Source organism: Carcharodon carcharias, chromosome 13, assembly GCF_017639515.1.
Source record: "Carcharodon carcharias isolate sCarCar2 chromosome 13, sCarCar2.pri, whole genome shotgun sequence".
NCBI lineage: Eukaryota > Metazoa > Chordata > Chondrichthyes > Lamniformes > Lamnidae > Carcharodon > Carcharodon carcharias.
In genome coordinates this window covers 31,839,105-31,857,925 of record NC_054479.1, presented here as the reverse complement: position 1 = coordinate 31,857,925, position 18,821 = coordinate 31,839,105, and the positions used below count along the sequence as shown (strand labels likewise).

Here is an 18,821-nt window from a genome sequence, read left to right as displayed (position 1 = left end):
TCACAAAATTCAGGCGTATGGAAAATTGTGAAGGCATGCAGGACATTGATAGGTTAATAGGTAGCTGGCAATTAAAAAATGTGAAGTGGCACATTTTGGAAGTAAGAATAGGGAAGGTAAATTTTCATTAATTGGAGTAGCAGAGGTAAAGGGCCCATGGTGTGCAAAGATGTCATGAAAGAAGCCAGCAACGCAAGAAGATAAGGACATCAAAAAAGGGGCAAAAAAATCCTTAGTTTTGTGTCTAGAGGCATGGAATAAAAAAGCAACAATGCATTTTTAAATTTATGCACAATATGTTAGTTGGTCATCATTTGGAGTAACTTATACAGTTTTGACACCCTGTTATAGGGAGTGCATAAAGGCAATGGAAAGGTGCAGCATAGACTCACTTTACCATTTTAAATAGGGATGAGCAGTTATAGCTCTGACTAGATAATTGGAGAATGTAAGGCTTTTTTCACTGGACTGTGAAGGTTAAGGGATGACTTGATAGCAGTCTTCAAGATTATGAGAGGTAATAATTTGGTAAAAAGCAAGTGATTGTTTCCATTAGTCAGTGAGATGGTAATGAGAGAACACAAATTTAAGATAACCATTAAAATAATTAATGTGGGAGAGGCATAGAAGAAAATATTTTTACACTGAGAGTGGTCACAAGTGTATTTCATAAACTCATTTAAAAGAGAATCAGATCATTCCTCTTTAAAACACGAATAATGGGCTGATTTTATTGACCCCCCCCGCCCCCAGCCAGGGGATGGTTGACAGGTGGGGTTTGGGGGTGCTGGAAATCATGCCATGGAGTGCCCACCTGCCCACTCCTGCCCCTGCTGTAATTTTACCAGTGGCAGTGGAGGCATCAGGAGGCCCACCCCCCATGGGTCAATTGAGGCCCTTAAGTGGCCAAATAACGGCAAATTAAAGGTGTCTTCTGGCCACTGCTGGGAATTAACCCACGGTGGGAGCGGCCCACACCAAGTGTGCAGCCCTGCTTTCATTGCTTGGTTGGTGTCCAGGCAAGAGTGAGAGAATGGGCACCTCATTTACGGGCCTGTGCCCATCAGAGGTGCCCCCAACGTCTTTCTACTCCTGCCCTGTCCATTCCGCCCCCCCCCCCCCCCGCCCCACTGAAGCCCCTCACCTGCCAACCTGTCTCTGGCGATTTTCCCCCAGTTACCTTCGCATCCAGCTCCATCGACAATCATTGTTGGGGACTGAATGCAGTCCCAGCAGTGGCCACCTCTCCCAGTAGTGCTACTGGGACCAGAGAGCTGCAGGCCATTTGATTGTCCAGCAGCTATCTTGGAGGTGTGACAGCTGTTAAATGACTGGGGAATGAGCCTGCCAAGCAGGATGGGCTCGCCCTGACTTTTATGCTGGCCCTGTAAAATCCAGCCCATTAAAAAGATGGAAGCAGGACAGTGGGATTAGATTAGATAACATTTAGAGGAAAACATTGATGTGAACTTAACAGACTGAAAGACTTATTTCTGAGTTGTAACATTCTATGATTCAATTGAGAACAGTGTGTGTTAAAAATAGTGGCAGGATCACCTGCATTTTTGGAGCAGATGGCAGTTATTTCCCTGAATTGACTTGAAGAATTTTTATTGCAACATTTACCATTTGGCTGAGGAACAAGGAATGAAATTTAAAAAAAAAAAAATTCTTTAGTTTTTGCTATATTTTAATATGCATAGTTAAATGCATTTTTAATCCAAAAGAAACATTCGCAAGAGGGATTCCCACACTCTGAATTTTATTGCAACAACCAAAATTCCAGCTGTCTAAAATTCGGATATGGAGACGGGAGAAAACAACACGCTAAACAGGTAGCAAACCAAATTTCCAGGCCAGCTGGTGTCGGGTGTGTTTGGCGGCATGAATGGACAATATGGGGAAAAGGCCAAAAATCAGTTTCATGATGTCGTGAATCGAGTTTGCGATCGAGTGCTCAGCCTGTCAATGGCAGGCTGCGCCCACTGGAATCATCCCCACCCTGCTGGATTGTCCGCCTACATTGGCATGATGGCACGGCGCAGTGCTTGTCTGGGCTGCCTGTTGGACTTCAAGGTTGAAACATGAGTTCGGGGCGTGGGGGGGAGGGCTGCCATGTGGTTGAGGCGACTTGGGGGTGGGAGCAAGGGCTGCCCTGTGGTTGAAAGGAGTGCACAAGCACATGCAGGGTGTGGGGGGGAGGGAAGTGGCCATGCATTAGGGAAACTTTGTATAAAGTGACCATTCCTTTGCAGCTGAGACAGTTCAGATGCAACCACATTGACATGCATGGAGTTGGGCCTCTAGCTTATCTGCCCACTCAAGTAACGCAGAGGCATGAAAGTGCCACCAAGTGTTCCAGAGCTTTTTACCCCTTGGGCACAGGCTGCAAACTAATGAGCATTTTAGTGGACTGCAGAACAGTTGGACGACTGCACGTTATACAATCTCTTTGCTAAAGCAGAGAAGTCACTCACAGCCCCTTGCAATGTCATCATCCCAGTTTGGACCAGTCTCCCCCATGGTTCAAGCTAACGAGCAGCCTTGCAGTGGGGTTAGGTGAATGCCTGTGCCTGAGAGCACAGCAAGCAGTCCAATAGGCAAGGCTGCTGCCAATCAGTTAGGTGGAGTGGGGCAGAGGTAGCTGGGGTTTCAGGCAGCCACGCAGCGCACTAAATTCTGGCCGTCCAAGTGGTGGCCAGCACTCTCCAAGATGCGTTAAGGGGCCTTCAGACTTAACCACGAGAACTTCTGAGTACAAAATATAAAATACTGCGCGTGCGACAAATTTGAAATAAAAACAGAAAATTCTGAAAAAGCTCAGCAGGTCTGAGAGCATCTGTGGAGAGAGAAATAGAGTTAAAATTTTGAGTCCGTATGGCTCTTTAGAGCTAGAGAGAAGAGAAATGTGATGAAACTTATACTGTTTTAGGAGGGTGGAGCAGGTGAAGCTGGATAGAAGGTGGGGGCTAAGGAGAGATTGGCAAATATGTCATAGACACAAGGTAAAGGGCGTGTTAATGGTGGTGGTAAGGGCTAAAGAAGGTGCTGATAGTGGCATAAAATTAAGAAAGCAGAATGTGGAATGTGTGAATAGCAGAACAAGGGTCAGCACTTTGTGAAAGAATAACATGGAACAAATAAAAGATGGCCCTTTTCGGGGTGGGTGGGGGGAGGGGCGGTGGATGGGGAAAAAGGATTGGAAAAGGGATAAAACAATAGATAAATGATTAAAAATAAAAATATGTAAATAAAAAATAAAAATGGATTTTAAAAAAGGGATTTAAAAATGGGTGAAGATAGAAGAGAGAGTTTGTGGTCTGAAGTTGTTGAACTCAATGTTAAGGCCGGAAGGCTATAAAGTGCTTAATCAGAAGATGAGATGCTGTTCCTCCAGTTTGCGTTAGGCTTCACTGCGTCATTGCCGTAGACCAAGGACGGAAATGTGGGCATGAGAGCAGGATGGTGTGTTGAAGTGGCAAGCAACAGGAAGGTCTGGGTCAGGCTTGCGGACAGACCAGAGGTGTTCTGCAAAGCGGGCACCCAGTCTGTGTTTAGCCTCCCCAATGTAGAGGGGACCGTGTTGGGAGCAGTGAATACAATAGACCTAATTGAAGGAGGTGGAATTGAAGCGCTGCTTCACCTGAAATGGGCCCTTGGATGGTGAGGAGGTAAAGGAGTAGGTGTTGCACCTTCTGTGATTGTACAGAGAGGTGCCATGGGAAGGGGTTAAGGTGTTGGGGGTGATGGAGGAGTGGACCAGGATGTCCCAGAGGGAACGGTCCCTATGGAATGCTGACAGGGATGTTCTTAGTATACCCAAGCTAACCCACGCACCTCTCTCTATCATCCTGCAGAAGGAATACGTCAGGACCATGGAGCCTGGTGAACTAGCTATACGCCTCGTGATGTACAGAGAACAGGGACAATGGAGAAGAGAGCAATGGAGGCGCCTGGCTGTGCAGATGAAAGAGCAGCACCCTCAGGAAGAAGGGGCGACTGGGGCTCTTGCACACGCCGCTGAAAAGCCACAGCGAGCCATCATTGGTCAGCGCCCAGCTAGACCCAGGACCTATAGACACCACCTTTCATTCCTGTAGATGATCAAGAACTAGTGTTGCCAAAAACTGTGCATGTCTAGGGAACTGGCCAGTCACATCTGCCAGATACTGCAGGATTTGGCACCACTTGGACATGGAGGGCATCCACTGCCTTTGGCTATGAAAGTGACTGCGGCGCTCAATTTTTATGCCAGTGGCTCATTTCAGGGCTCCACAGGTGACCTCTGTGGGATATCACAAGCTTCCAACCACAAATGCATCCATGAAGTCACGGATGCCATCATCGCAAGGGCACACAACTTTGTGCATTTTGCCCAGGACCAAGAGAGGCAGGATGCAAGATTTGCCCAGATCCCGGGTTTCCGCACAGGTGCAATCGACTGCACTCATATGGCGCCCAGATCATCGTCGTAATAAGGGGTCAACTATGTCAACCGCAAAGGCTTCCATTCGCTGAAAGTGCAGCTAGTAAACGACCATCACAAACACACCCTGCAGGCCTGCGCACGGTTTCCAAGGAGTGTCCATGACCCCTATTCTCTCATTCAGCCACAGACCCTGACATCTTCCAGGGTTCAAAGAGGTTGCAGGGTTGGCTCCTAGAGGACAAGGGCTACCTGCAGAGGACGTGGCCGATGACACCTGTGTAGCGGCCTCAAACTGCAGCAGAGAGAAGGTATAATGGGGCTCATACTGCAACTCGCAACTTGTGGAGCAAACCATCAGGATGCTGAAAATGAGGTCCCGGTGCTTGAACCGGCCTGGTGGAGCCCTGCAATATAGTCCACGGAGGGTGTCCCACATCGTTGTCGCCTGCTGCAACAGGGAGAGGAGCTGGCTAAGGAGGAGATGCAGAATTTGGAGGTCTCCTCTAATGAGGAGGACGCCAATGGTGATGAGGGTGAGGAGGTCCTTGAAGGCGATGATGACGACGATGAGGCCCTCGCACCAGCCAGACGAGGCAGGCGCGCTCAGGAGGGCCTCATAGCTGCAAGATTTGTGGAGGATGATGACGACATGCAGTGAGGAGACACCACAGATCCTCACATTGCACATTGAACGTTTGACCCCAGTCTGGCTTATGGCAGCGCACATACTCTCTGTGATAATGCTCCTGTCATTGAGACACAGTGGAAGCCCTAAGAGTCGCTTTTTTGCAGGAGGATGATGACGACATGCAGTGAGGACATTCCATAGATCTTCACTTAGCCTCTGTGAATGCCTGACTCCTGTGTGTCTGAGGGCAACTCGCTTGCGTTCTGTGACCAGGGTCATATCATGGAGCCGCAGCCATGAAACTTTAAAAGCACCTGATCATTTAACTGCCTTCAGCACCTGAGCCCTTCAGGAGCATAGCGTCACTGGTCACAGAAGCTGAAGAGATGGGGGCCAGCCCCACCTTAAAGGTGCTGAGAGCATAGAGAGAGAACGATGGAACTCTGTGACCCCTGCCCATGACATTCTGGCAGCAATGACAAACACCGTTTAGGTGCAGGCATCACTAATGTGTCCAGGGAGTGTGAGGCTAGACTGTCATTTGGGCTGAAGCCTGCACAAAGCACAGGAAAGAGGCCCTGGACTGAGGCACCTGCCTTTATCTTGTGCAGAAGGATTTCACATCTGAGTGACACGAACACTGTTCATCAGAGCAAGGAGCCATAGACAGGGAGGCGTTCTTGGGAGCTTACTTACAATAGTGAACATTGTATACAAGTGATTAACACCCATGCCCAGGCTGTGCAACTACATCTTCTTAACTTTCTGGTCTTGGTGCTTCCCAGACATCCACAGCGGAATCAGCGGTAACCTGCCGACTACTACACCCTGTCTGTGATGAGGTTGGCGGGCATCCTCTGGAAGGCCAAGGCCTTGAGGGCCCCAGCCTGCTTTTGGGGCCCTGCAGTGTGGCAGTGGCACCCTCCTTGGCCTGTGGAGCTGGAGATGCTGAGGCCACAGGAAGAGGGGATTCTGATGGGCCGGACACTCCCGGAGTTACCTGAATGGATGACCTTGGGGGTACAACTGCTGATCCTCCTCCCTATGGGTGCCTGACAGTCCCTGGCTGATTCCTTGAGGAGAAGGGGTAGCTGGAGTGAGATCGGGCTGCCCTGCATCCCTCCTGCATACACACTGTTGGAGGCCAACAATGTATCGGCGATGGAGTTCAGGCCGCACAGCAGTGCAGGAGCGACGTCCTGGACCAAGGTCTCCATGGCGGCCACCTTCCTACCAGTGTTGACCTTGGTGCATTGGCATCCTGTCACTATCACCTCAGCCTGAAGGCGTACAAACTTCTCCACCATGCCTTGCAATCTGAGGAGTGCCGCGGACATCTCTTCGTGATGTTCCTGAACTTGCCTTTACAGCTTCAGCAACTGTGACCTGACCAAGTCCAGAAGCTTGTCATCGGAATCAGACTCAGCAAATTTCTAGCGCCTCTGAGGGCTGGGGACCTGGGAAGTCTCTCCCGCCAACTGCTCTGGATCAGACAATGCGATGCTCACCAGATTGTGATAGCAAGGCTATTCTAAAGCTAGGTCCCACCGAGGTGTGTGTCTCTGCGCTGGTGGAGGGTGAGGGTGAGCACTGTGATGGGAATTCAAGGAGGGTGCCTCCAGATTCTTCTTCAGACGTTTCTTTGCGGTTTGATTGGAGGTCCTGGGTCGTGGACTCCGTCGGCTGTTTCCCAAATGTGTGTGCAAAAGCAAGGAAAGATAATTTGTGCATGGCAGTGGCCTGTGAAACGGGATACATCATTCAAAGCACAGTTGCCTGATAGATGTTACACTGCTGGATCCTCACTTGGTAGAGCACTGCCACCTGACCTTCAGCGCAGGAACAGTGCAGATCCTCACCAAACAGCTGGATGGCTCTGTTTTGAAAGTCCATGAGGACTTTGCTTTTAGGAATTCCTCCACCAGTCCGCAACCTCTCCCCCTTGTGTGCCAGCTTGTCCTGCATGAATAGAGATGGAAAGAGTGTAAACAACCTACAAGGCAGATGATAAGTATGCCTGGCATGTGTAGGTAGTGAGTGGTCTCATGAATGGGATGAGGCAAATGAAGGTGTGTGTGAGAGGGTGAATGGTGATGTCCCTTGAACTGGCAGTGAGTGAGGGCCCCATGGATGTGTGATGAGTTTGTGAGCGTGTGAGTTGAGAGTGATGAGAAGAATGACTTACCCTGACGGAATGAAGGAGATCATTCATCTTCTTATGGCACTGGGTGGCTGTCCTCTTTTGCAAGGCATTGGCACTGACCACTGCTGCCACCACCTCCCAAGCTGGATTGGTGATGTTACTGCCCATCCTGTGGCCAGAGCAGGATAGGGGACATCACAGCGGGCCGCTACTTGAGATATGCATCATTGAACCTGGGCGCTGCAGACCTTTTGCCTTTCGTGGCCATGTCTCCTTGTAGCAGTCATGGGCTGGAAGCACTGAGAGGTTTGCACGTGACTGCACTTTAAATATGGCGCCTGGCGTGATGAAGCAACGAGGTGATGGTGTGGCAGGCGAATGAGAGCCCACCTGGCATCAAAACGGCGTGTTTCCCAGGAATGCATAATTAATGCAGCGGGTTTGGGACAATACAGCATGAGAAGCCGCCATTGTGGCCAGCAGGTAAAATGTCATTTTTCCCTCCCTCCACAGCACTTTGTGCAAATCTTGGACGATTCTGCCCTCAGTAGAGTACATACCTCCACTACACTGTGTTAACTCAATGTTATTACAATTATTCAGGTCTTTCTTAAGACTTTTTCCTGCCTGGCTGATGCTCTGTAACTACAAAAGCTGAAAAAATATATATTTTTAAGAGCTTCCATGCATCTCACTGAAGGGACCTCAGGCCAACCCACATCCAACAACTCGCTCTGAAAACTCTGCTCACATTTTGACAGCTGAGTCAAATTGCAGCACAGCAACTGAGACAATCCATAACATTCTAAGGTAATCAACAACATTCTAAATAAAACAACCCATAACATTCTTTTAAAAAAGTCAATTTGCCCTATCTCTCAATATTAACAGATCCTTTAAAAAATTCCAGGATCCAGATCTGCATCTTCACCAAAAACTAATCAGTTCTTCCTTGGACCATACCCTACCTGTGTGCCAAGTTTTGTTGAAATCTGGCCATTTGTTTTTGAGATATACTGTTTACAATCAAACAGACTAACAAACACCTTCAGTGCTGGAGGTAATAAACTAGAAAATAAAACAGCACCAAACATAGCTCCCAACACATGGTAGCAATCAGTCCTCTGAAGCGCCTTCCCATTAATGCCAGTTTTATACAGGCTAGCAGAGCATGCAATGCATTCCAGGCAACAAAAATGGGAAATCTTGCCTGAAGTACTTCACAATTTTTGCATAATTTTGGAGCCATAATGAACTTTAGCACCAGCTAAAAGTTCCAGCTTGTGTTTGACACAAATCAGACAGGGGTAAAAAGCTGTCCCTTGCTCAAGTTCCCAGCCCATAATAGTGTGCTACAACTCATCAAAAAGAAAATTAACCATTGTGTTCTCTGAAATAATTGGGCCCTTTGAAGTGTTGGCTCTGGCTCAGTTGGTAGCAGTCATGCAGAACATTACAAGTTCAAGTCCCCTCTAGGAGTTAAGTGCAAAAATCTAGGCTGACACTCCAGTGCAGTACTGAGAGTGCTGCACTATTAAGAGGTGTTATATTTCAGATGAGACATTGAACTGAAGGCCTGTCTACTCTCTTGGATGAATGCAAAAGCTCTCACAACATTATTTTTGAGAAAAGCAAGAAAACTATCCCCAGGCTTGGCCAATGATTACCCCTCAATCAACATCACACAAAATAAATTATCTGGTCATTATCTTCCGACTAGATCTCCTTCCAGGATAGGAAAGTAAGTGGCATCTAGAAACCCCACCATGAAGTTGGTGAGCCCACCTGCTCAACTTAGTTACATTGTGGGCTACAATTTCATTTTTATTACCAATTCTTCACAAATTTAGAAAGGTTTCTGAGAGGGATGTGGGCAGTATCTGAAGCGACAAGCTATTGCTAGCATTTTGTCCCTCTCGGACACTTCACTTGGGTTTTCCATGCTACCACATTCTAGCCAGCGATTTCTATTTAATGGGTCAGCATCAACAATGTCAAATCCCAACTTCTTTCACCTCCGAACACAAAAAGATATTCCCTCCAGAAGCTGATCTATGAATCACTGCAAGATTATTGGTTCTTGCCTATACGTAAACTTGATCCTGTTGACCTGGCCTACATTCCCTCCATTAATAATCAGAGAAGAACACATTACTCACCAGGAAGCATAGAACTTCACAAACGTCATCCCTGTGGCTACGGTCTGCTCAAAATCTCTTTCAATCAAGGTTTACACACTGTACTGCAGTGAGGGAAAAATAAGCAGTCACTATGAGCATAAAGTACACACACCACAACTCTAAACTAAAAGCATCCTTAAGTCTCTTTTGTTCTATTTCATTTAAGGTACCCAGTGGCATAACTTAGGGACCTTAGGCCCTACATTGCTCTTTGTGTAGAAACTAGCTGTGCACAAATTGGGTGCAATTTTTCCTACGTTACGGCAGTGATTATACTTCAAAAGTATACATTGGCTGTAAAGTGCTTTGGGATATCCTGAGGTCCTGAAAGACACTATAAAAATGCAAGTCTTTTTTTTCTCTGAATCCATTGCATGGAGTATAGGCAAATTGTATGTCTGCTACACCTTATCACAATCTCTTTCGTATTATTAAGAAAGAAACTGAAGATTTTTAAAAAGAATTAGCTGTGGTAACAGCTGGAATATATGTGACTAGTTAAGCCATTTGAATCAATTAAAATATACAAGTCTGTTGTTACATTATATATTTACAGAATCAGAATCACAGAATCACAGTGCAGAAGAGGCCCTTCAGCCCATCGAGTCTGCACCGACACGAGGAACACCTGACCTACCTACCTAATCCCATTTACCAGCATTTGGCCCATAGCCTTGAATGTTATGATGTGCTCATCCAGATACTTTTTAAAGGATGTGAGACAACCCACCTCCACCACCCTCCCAGGCAGTGCACTCCAGACCGTCACCACCCTCTAGGTAAAAAAGTTTTTCCTCACATCCTCCCCTAAACCTCCTGCCCCTCACCTTGAACCTATGCCCCCTTGTGACTGACCATTCAACTAAGGGGAACAGCTGCTCCCTAGCCACCCTGTCCTGGCCCCTCATAATCTTGTACACCTCGATCAGGTCGCCCCTCAGTCTTCTCTGCTCCAATGAAAACAACCCAAGTCTATCCAACCTCTCTTCATAACTTAAATGTTTCATTCCAGGCAACATCCTGGGGAATCTCCTCTGCACCCCCTCCAGTGCAATCACATCCTTCCTATAATGTGGCGACCAGAACTGCACACTACTCCAGCTGTGGTGTCACCAAGGTTCTATTCAACTCCGACATGACCTCCCTACTTTTGTAATCTACGTCTCGACTAATAAAGGCAAGTGTCCCATATGCCTTTTTCACCACCCCACTAACATGCCTCTCTGTCTCATCCAATTCTAGTGAATTCATCTGCCTTAATTGCCCTGGTGAAGACTGGCAGACGAATTCACTAGAATTGGAAATATAAAAGTACAATGACGTAATCAAATTTTTATGTTACTAATCGTGTCAGCTGCTAATCATCTAGAAGATGAAAATTATCAGCCTAGCTCAGTGATTTCCCCCCAGTTACCTTCCACAATACTTTGAGCCAAGAAGCAGGTAAACCATGCTAGTAGGTAGTGTAAGAGTTTGTCTACAGTGCTGTAGCCCTGATTCTCCGATCTCAGTCTCTGTGAACCTGCCTGCTCACTGGCAGGGCTGGGTTGTAGAAGCACTTTAATATTAAAAAAAGATTTGGTGCCACATCAAAGGCTACTGCAGAAAATAAAAGCTCATGGTGTAGGGAATAACATATTGGCACGGTTAGTTAACAGGAAGCAGAGAGTATGCATAAATGGGTCATTTTCTGGTTGGCATGATGTAACAAGTTGTGTGCCACAGGGATCAGTGCTGGGGCCTCAACGTTTCACAACTTATATAAATGACTTAAGGTATTGTTGCTAAATTTGCTGATGATACAAAGCTAGGTAGGACAGTAAGTTGTGAAGAGCGCATAAGGAGGCTACAAAGGGATATAGGTAGGTTAAGTGAGTGGACAAAACTCTGGCAATGGAATATAATGTGGGAAAATGTGAAATTGTCCATTTTGGCAGGAAGAATGAAAAAGCAACATATTATCTAAATAGTGAGAGACTGCAGAGCTCTAAGCTGCAGAAGGACCTGGGTGTCCGAGTGCATGAATTGCAAAAGGCTAGTATGCAGGCACAGCAAGTAATTAGCAAAGCTAATAGAATGTTGTCATTTATTGTGAGGGAAATTGAATACAAACGTACGGCATTTATGCTGCAGTTATGCAGGGCAATGGTGAGACCACATCTGGAATACTATGTACAGTATTGGTATTCTTATTTAAGGAAGGATGCAACTGTGTTGGAAGCAGTTCAGAGACTGTTTGTTAAACTAATACCTGGAATGGACGGGTTATCTTATGAGGAAAGGCTGGACAGGCCAGGCTTGTATCCACTGGAGTTTAGGAGAGTAAGAGGCAATTTAGTTGAAACATATAAGATCCTGAAGGGTCTTGACAAGTATGTGGAAAGGATGCTTCCTCTTGTGGGAGAATCTAGTACCAGGGGCCTCTGTTTAAAAGTAAGGGGTCGCCCATATAGGACAGAGATGAGGAGAATGTTTTTCTCTCAGAGGATTGTGAGTCTTTGGACCTCTCTTCCTCAAAAGGCAGTAGAAGCAGAGTCTTTGAATATTTTTAAGGTAGAGGTGGATAGATTCTTGATAAGCAGAGGTGTGAAAGGTTATTGCGGGGGTAGGTGGGAATGTGGAGTTGAGGTTACACTCGAAGGGCCGAGTGGCCTACTCCTGCTCCTAATTCATATGTTTGTAAAAGCATTGGCTGCAAATATCCCCAAACAACTGCTACAACAATTCTGAAGTGCAGTGTTAGAACAGGCTACTGTTAGGAACTGAGCTTTGCGCAGAACTCCCTCCAAACAACAGTGGTGGCTTTTCAAAACTTAAATAATTTCAAGATGTATTTGGAGAATTGAAGTATAGTGCAAATATAACTCACTGGATGGGATATTTGAAATAAACATTAATTGGTTCTAAGCTTCTAATTTAGATTCACCGTTCTCTGATCCCAAACACATATAAGGTTGTGACACTTTTCTATATCTGCAACTGGCAAGTACAGTCTCAGAAGCTAGTTTTGTATCTTGCTTCCTTTCCTAATACTCTGCATCTGCCAGACAAAGATGCTTACAAAACCAGGAAGATGTGAGTAAGCTAGTTGCCACTTCTACAATAACAAGGAGAGACATTACTACAGACTGACCACGATTGCTAAATACTTATTGTTATTGCTGTTCGACCTGAGGAGTGCAGAGCCCTCTATTTTTATATCTTTATTCAAAGAGTGGTCTCCCAACATTCAATTAACTCATCTGGTTGATGCCCAGCCTAGAAGGCATCACCACGCCCTTCTGCTATTCAAACTTATCAAATGTGGACTCCTGTGATAGTTACCAAGTTACTATGGCATATCTTTTCCGCCATCAAGACCCATTTTATGACCCTGTATTATTTAGAATTCCCCCCAAGAGTTTTTTTTCACACAAGTAAGGAGAAGTGGCATGTTCCATGAGATTTCCAATTGAGGCCTGAGCTAGGGATACTTGGGTCTCATGCTAGTCCAAAATGCCTGTATTAAACACATAATCCTTTCTGTGTTTATTTCTTGTTATGATTTTAGTTGCTCTGTACCTTTAGCTTAGGATTTTGGGGCCATATTATCTGAAAACTCCATGACCAAAAGCCTAGGTGATGGTTTGGATCAACTTAACTTGTGTTAGCCGAAAGTATTTTCTCAGCATTCAGTTCAAAAGCTACATTTCGTTTTGTGTGGTCAGCTTTGAAACTGAAACTTAATTTCAGGTACAATTTATTATTTAACAACATCAGTTCTGAAAGATGTATGTCATCAGGATGATGGAAACCCCACCACCCTGCCACAACCACCACCATTGTGGCCATTTTGAATGTTCAAACTGAATGCTGCAATTAGAATATTGTCCACTTGCTGTACAGGTGCAAATTGTACAGTGACAACCTTTAAAAGTATTTATTTGTTTTCCCTCACTAGCCAAAAGAGCTTGAAGTCTGCTCTTACTATAACTATAGGAGTCATTCATAAATAACATGGTGCAGCAGGTCTGGAAAAGCCATGCAAAGAGTAAGTGGGTTGCATGGTTCCTGAATAATAAGGTGGGATTCAGGTTTCTAAAATGCCTTTGGAGCTTTATTTTTTTTTTGTAGACGAGAGCTAAATACATTGCAGCGCGAACACGAAAACCTAGCAACAAACATCGCCCTTGTCACTGCTCCGCAGAATGTACAAAAGGATATTCACGATTCAACACAGATAAAGATGTTGATGCAAAGCAAAGAGGAGTATGACTGCCTTGCTGAGCAGGAAAAGAATCTGATTGCTAAGCTTGATGCTCAGGTATGCTTCGAGATACTTGAATGGCCCACAGTAATTAAATATTATTTCAAAGTTTATACAAAAAATTGAATCAATGTGTTGGATCAACCATTTAATGGGTGAAGCAAAATTGATTTTAAAATTCTCCTTGCATGATTGTACATTGCATTGGAACAATAATGCATGATGCCATGGATTGATAGGATGGGCATTAAAAATTTTGAAAATCTGAAATAGAAGTAGAAAATGTTGCATAGCAGTATTTGAAGGAAGACGAGGTGAACATTTCAGGTTGGATAATTCTTAAGAACATGTGAAGATTCTGAGAAAGGGTCCCACTTGAAATGTAAACTTTATCTTTCCCTTTCGGACACTGAGCAACTTGGTGGGAGGATGCCCCCCGGCTCCCCCCTCCCCTCCAAGTGTAATTAAATCTTAAACTTCTTCTTTATAAATGGAGGACAATTTTGTTACTGTAATGCACGGAGAAACTCTATCTGTACTGCTAACATTTCACATTAAAAAAAAGATTCAAGTGATATTTGTGTACAGATAATGTCTCAGATGGGTTACTACAATGAGGAAAAATAGGACAGGGAGATTTTGTGGTCCATTAGTGCAAAACAGCATATGATCTAGATTTTTCACCTATTGGTGATGAATGGGCAGACAAATTTAGCCTGAATAACTCACTATCTGTTAGCACTTAATGCAAGTTGCTTATTGGAGATGGATTTATTATTAAGTTATTTTTTTGGATAACTATGGGAACCATTGCAGTCAGCATCAACAGAAATAATACCTAATAATTTGCTATCTTTATATGTATATCAATTAAAAATACTCTTGTTCTAAAGACAAATGTTGTAGCCATAATACATTAACACATCAAACACTCAAATACTTAAAAGCAATTGCACACCAGATATCTTTATTGTACAGATAAGAGACCAAGAGGATAAAATTAATAAGCAAAAGATGTCTATTGGAGGTCTGAGGAGTGCTCATCAACGACGTAGACATTTGCAAAGACAAATACAGACTTTGGAGAACCAACTGAACTTGGTAAGTTAATGTATATGAGTATTGTAATGGTTAAAGTTGTTTTTGAAACCATTTTAATGTGTGTAGAAATCAAAAGTTTTGGTTACTAGCAACCCAATCAATTTACATGTCAAAATATCAAATGGTGCAAGTAATAAAGATTAGAATGAATGCTAGGAGCTGCGAGGCCCCTTTAAATCCTTGCATCTTTTGTTGATGGGCGTGATCTAATGGATTCCTTTCTGAGGCCAGATTGCGGCAAAAACAGAAAAGGCTGTAAATAGTTGATGTTCAATGAGGAGGATGGTGGGTTGAGGAGGGGAAGACGGGAGTGAAGGAGGAGGAGAAGTGGTGGGGATGAAGGAGGAGGAGATGGGTAGAAGGCCAAGATGGATAATCCAGTTGACATTCCTGGCTGAAGATTGTTGTAAATGCTTCAGCCTTGTCTTTTGCATTGACCTGCTGGGCTCCACCATCATTGAGGATGAATATGTTTGTGGAGCCTCCTCTGGTTAGTTGTTTAATTGTCCACTACCATTCACAATTGGATTTAGCAAGATTGTTGAACTTTGACTGTTTTGCGTGATCTGCCTTAAGCAGGCTGTTTCCACCGATGAGCACGCATGTGGCCTTGCTCAATCACCAGCACTTCATTTTAGGTTTGCCTGGTGCTGCTCCTAGCATGCTGTCCTATACTCCTCATTGAACCAGGGTTGGACACTGGCTTGATGGTCATGGTAGAGTGATGGATGTTAACCTTAAGATTACAGATTATGATTGATTACAGTACTGCTGCTGCCGCTGATTGTCAACAGCACCTCATGTATGCCCAGTTTTGAGCTGCTAAATCTGTTCTGAATCTATCCCATTTAGCATGGTAGTAGAGCCACATAACACAATGGAGTGTGTCCTTGGTGTAAAAATGGGACTTCATCTCCTCAAGGATCACTTGGGGGTCACCCTTATTAATCCTGTCATGGACAGATGCATCTGTGGCAGATAAATTGGTGAGGATGATGTCAAGTCAGTTTTTCCCTCTTGTTTGTCCCCTCACCACCTTCCACAGGTCTAATCAGACAGATGTGTTCTTCAGGATTCAACTAGCCTAGTCAGTAATGGTATTACTAGCCACTCGCTGCAGCTGAAAAATTCTTGATGATATAATGACATATCCTCTTGGTGATGAACATCAATGTCCCCCTCCCAGAGTATATCTTGAGTCCTTGCTACCCTCGATGCTTCTTCCAAGTGGTGTTTAAAAGGAGAAGTACTGAATCATCAGCTGAGAGAGGGCAGTAGGTGGTGATCAGAGGGAGGTTTTCTTGCCCATGTTTGACTTGATGCCATGAAACCTTATAGGGTCTGAAGTCATTGTTGAAGACTCCCAGGGGAACTTCCTTTTGACTGTGTATCACTGTGCCACCACATCTGGTGGGTCTGTCCAGATGGAGGTTCAGGACATATCAAGGGATGGTGATGGTGGATTCTAGGACATTGTCTGTAACGTATGATTCGGTGAGAATGATTATGTTAGGCTGATGGCTAGTCTGTGGGACAAGTCTCTCAATTTTAGCACAAGTCCCCAGATGTTACTGATGGGGTGGTAGGCTTGGAGGCGGTGAGGGGGGTGATAGTAGTGTGAGAAAGTAGTGGGGAAGGACCCATCTTCCTCATCTACATTCTGCTCCATAACATCAGCCACAGACATGAGATTAATCTCCATACAAGAGACCCAGGTTTCACCCTCTGTCCTCTTTAACTGCCTGACTGACATGAGTCAAAGAATCTTCCAATGAAGTAAGGTGAAAACGGTTTCCAGTTCCTGTCATAAACTTTATTCATTTTCCACATTTTACTCCTCTCCTTAGCCACTCACTGCAGCTGAAACATTCTTGGTGAAATCTTGACATGTCCTCTTGAATAATGGGCTGAGTTTCAAACTTCACCTGCTATTTATCTTCGAGACTGCTCATCTCCACTTGCATAAATGTCACCTATTTGCGCTCCCATCTCATTGTAATTATTGCCAAAATACTTCTCCGTGCTTTAGTTTTAATTTGTCAATGTCCTCCTTGCCAGCATTTGGTCTGCACCATCCATAAACTCGTATATGTTTGAAACTTGCTCATTTGCTGTCCCATCTAATTTGAGCTCACCCATCACTTATCCTTACTTTCCTACCTTTGTTTCCTGTACCCCAGCACATTGAATTTAAAATCCTCATCTCCAATCTCTCCTAATCTGACCACAGTAGTTTAAGAATTTTCTGCAGCCTTTTGTTTTTTTTCACACCGTTTAGTCCTCCGACTTGGATCTTTTGCGCACCACTCACCCCTTTGCTCCACCATTCATGGGAGAAGCTTCAGTGGCCTCAGACTAACTATGTAGAATTTCTTCCCTGAACCCTCTCCACTTTTCTTTGTGGTTGTAAAAGCCTCTTAAAACCCCCTTCTGACCAATTGTTCAATCAAATCTCCTCTTGCAGCTCAGCACCAATTTGAAAAAGAAAAACGCCTTTGTTACTGTGCCTTGGGACTTTTTTTTTAACATTAAGCTCGCTCTGTAAATAGAACATAGAACACTTGTTATTGTATTGTTTGCTGCTGCTGACTTGTGTTGCACTCTCCTGAATCTCCAGACCCAGAACAGAGCCTCACAAAATTATGCTTATAGATTACAGTACACATAAACATGAAATGAGAAAAGGTCCCATGTTTGGACAAACATTAACAAACAGTTTAAGTTTACTTATTAGAACTATACTGTTATTAAACAATATAAAGATGCAAAAATTTAACACTCCAAGGAATAATCATAGGAATCCAGGCAGTGTCAAATTATTATAAAAACAAAAAACTGTGGATGCTGGAAATCCAAAACAAAAACAGAATTACCTGGAAAAACTCAGCAGGTCTGGCAGCATCGGCAGAGAAGAAAAGAGTTGACGTTTCGAGTCCTCATGACCCTCGATGCTGCCAGACCTGCTGAGTTTTTCCAGGTAATTCTGTTAGTGTCAAATTATTTCCTTATATCAGTCAAATGAGGCCAATGCAATTACCATCTTAGAAAGTTCCTTATTTATCTCACCTTAAACTTTGCACTCTTTTTATCAGTCAACTATAAAGTTTAACACAATCCTGACTGAAAATTGGAAGCTTCGTGAAGAAATTAATATCTTGAGGGTTAATAAAGAAATTTATACCAAGCTCTACAATAAACTCAGTACGAAACTGCAAGAACAAAAAAAAATAATGAAAGACATTGTTGAGGAATCTGTGCAAGCTTATGACCAACGGTGAGCACTGATCTAACCAATACCAGATTACAAAGCATGTGAAACTTTAGAATTTTGTTTTAAATTGGCATGCTGAATTTTGTGAAAGTGCATGGGTTTTTAAATAGCTGTTTCAGTCATGGAAAACTGAAGTGTTATTCATTCTTTCAAGTGTCAATACAAAAGGTTTCACAGCTGTTTCAATGCTGAAATTACAAATTTGGCAAATGGTGACAGGCTGAATAATGTTTACACTATGTTCAACTTCTGGCCTGGTTGTATTTTCAGTCAGTAAAGCAATTCACAAGATGAAAACCCAAGAATTGTGACAGATTGTTCATGAGCAACAATAAAACAATAAACAGAAAAGGACTTTCAGGTCATTATTTAGAAGGAGCTACCCAGATACAAACATTTTACAATCTCCTTTTGTTTTGACTAAAGCCCTTGATTGTTGAAGCTGTTGCATTGCCAGCATTCTAGTTATGTTCTTTTCAAACTGAAGCAGCCTAAAGGTTACCCCTACTTCAGGGCTTCCAGTTCTTAATGAATTATGAATCTCTTCTCCATAGCATTGTCTGATAATTTAAAAGCACATTTAATTAATATTCATCAACTTCTCTCATTAGTGAAGAGTGCTGAATATAATTATCCCCCCCCCCTCCCCATCAATTTTCTTTCTCCTCTGCTGAAGGCACTGACTCACAATGGAATTTAGCTTCGCAGGCTCAGGCCACCTTCTTGTATTTTGTTCAAGTAACTATTTGTCAGGAACTAACCTGTTTTCGGTATAGGCATCAATTTTGACTATGTTATGGTGGGGTCACTCCAGAGCTTGATT

General features: G+C 44.0%; 1 protein-coding gene across 1 annotated transcript in view; it reads left to right on the top strand.

Moving 5' to 3' along the window:
* The window catches only part of LOC121286021 (coiled-coil domain-containing protein 63-like), a 43,260-nt gene that overhangs the window by 8,278 nt on the left and 16,161 nt on the right, over positions 1-18,821 (top strand). Inside the window, exons 2-4 of the mRNA XM_041203042.1 lie at positions 13,494-13,683; positions 14,605-14,727; positions 17,820-18,001. Of these exons, the coding sequence (XP_041058976.1) occupies positions 13,494-13,683; positions 14,605-14,727; positions 17,820-18,001 (495 nt within the window). The remainder of the gene's footprint in view (positions 1-13,493; positions 13,684-14,604; positions 14,728-17,819; positions 18,002-18,821) is intronic.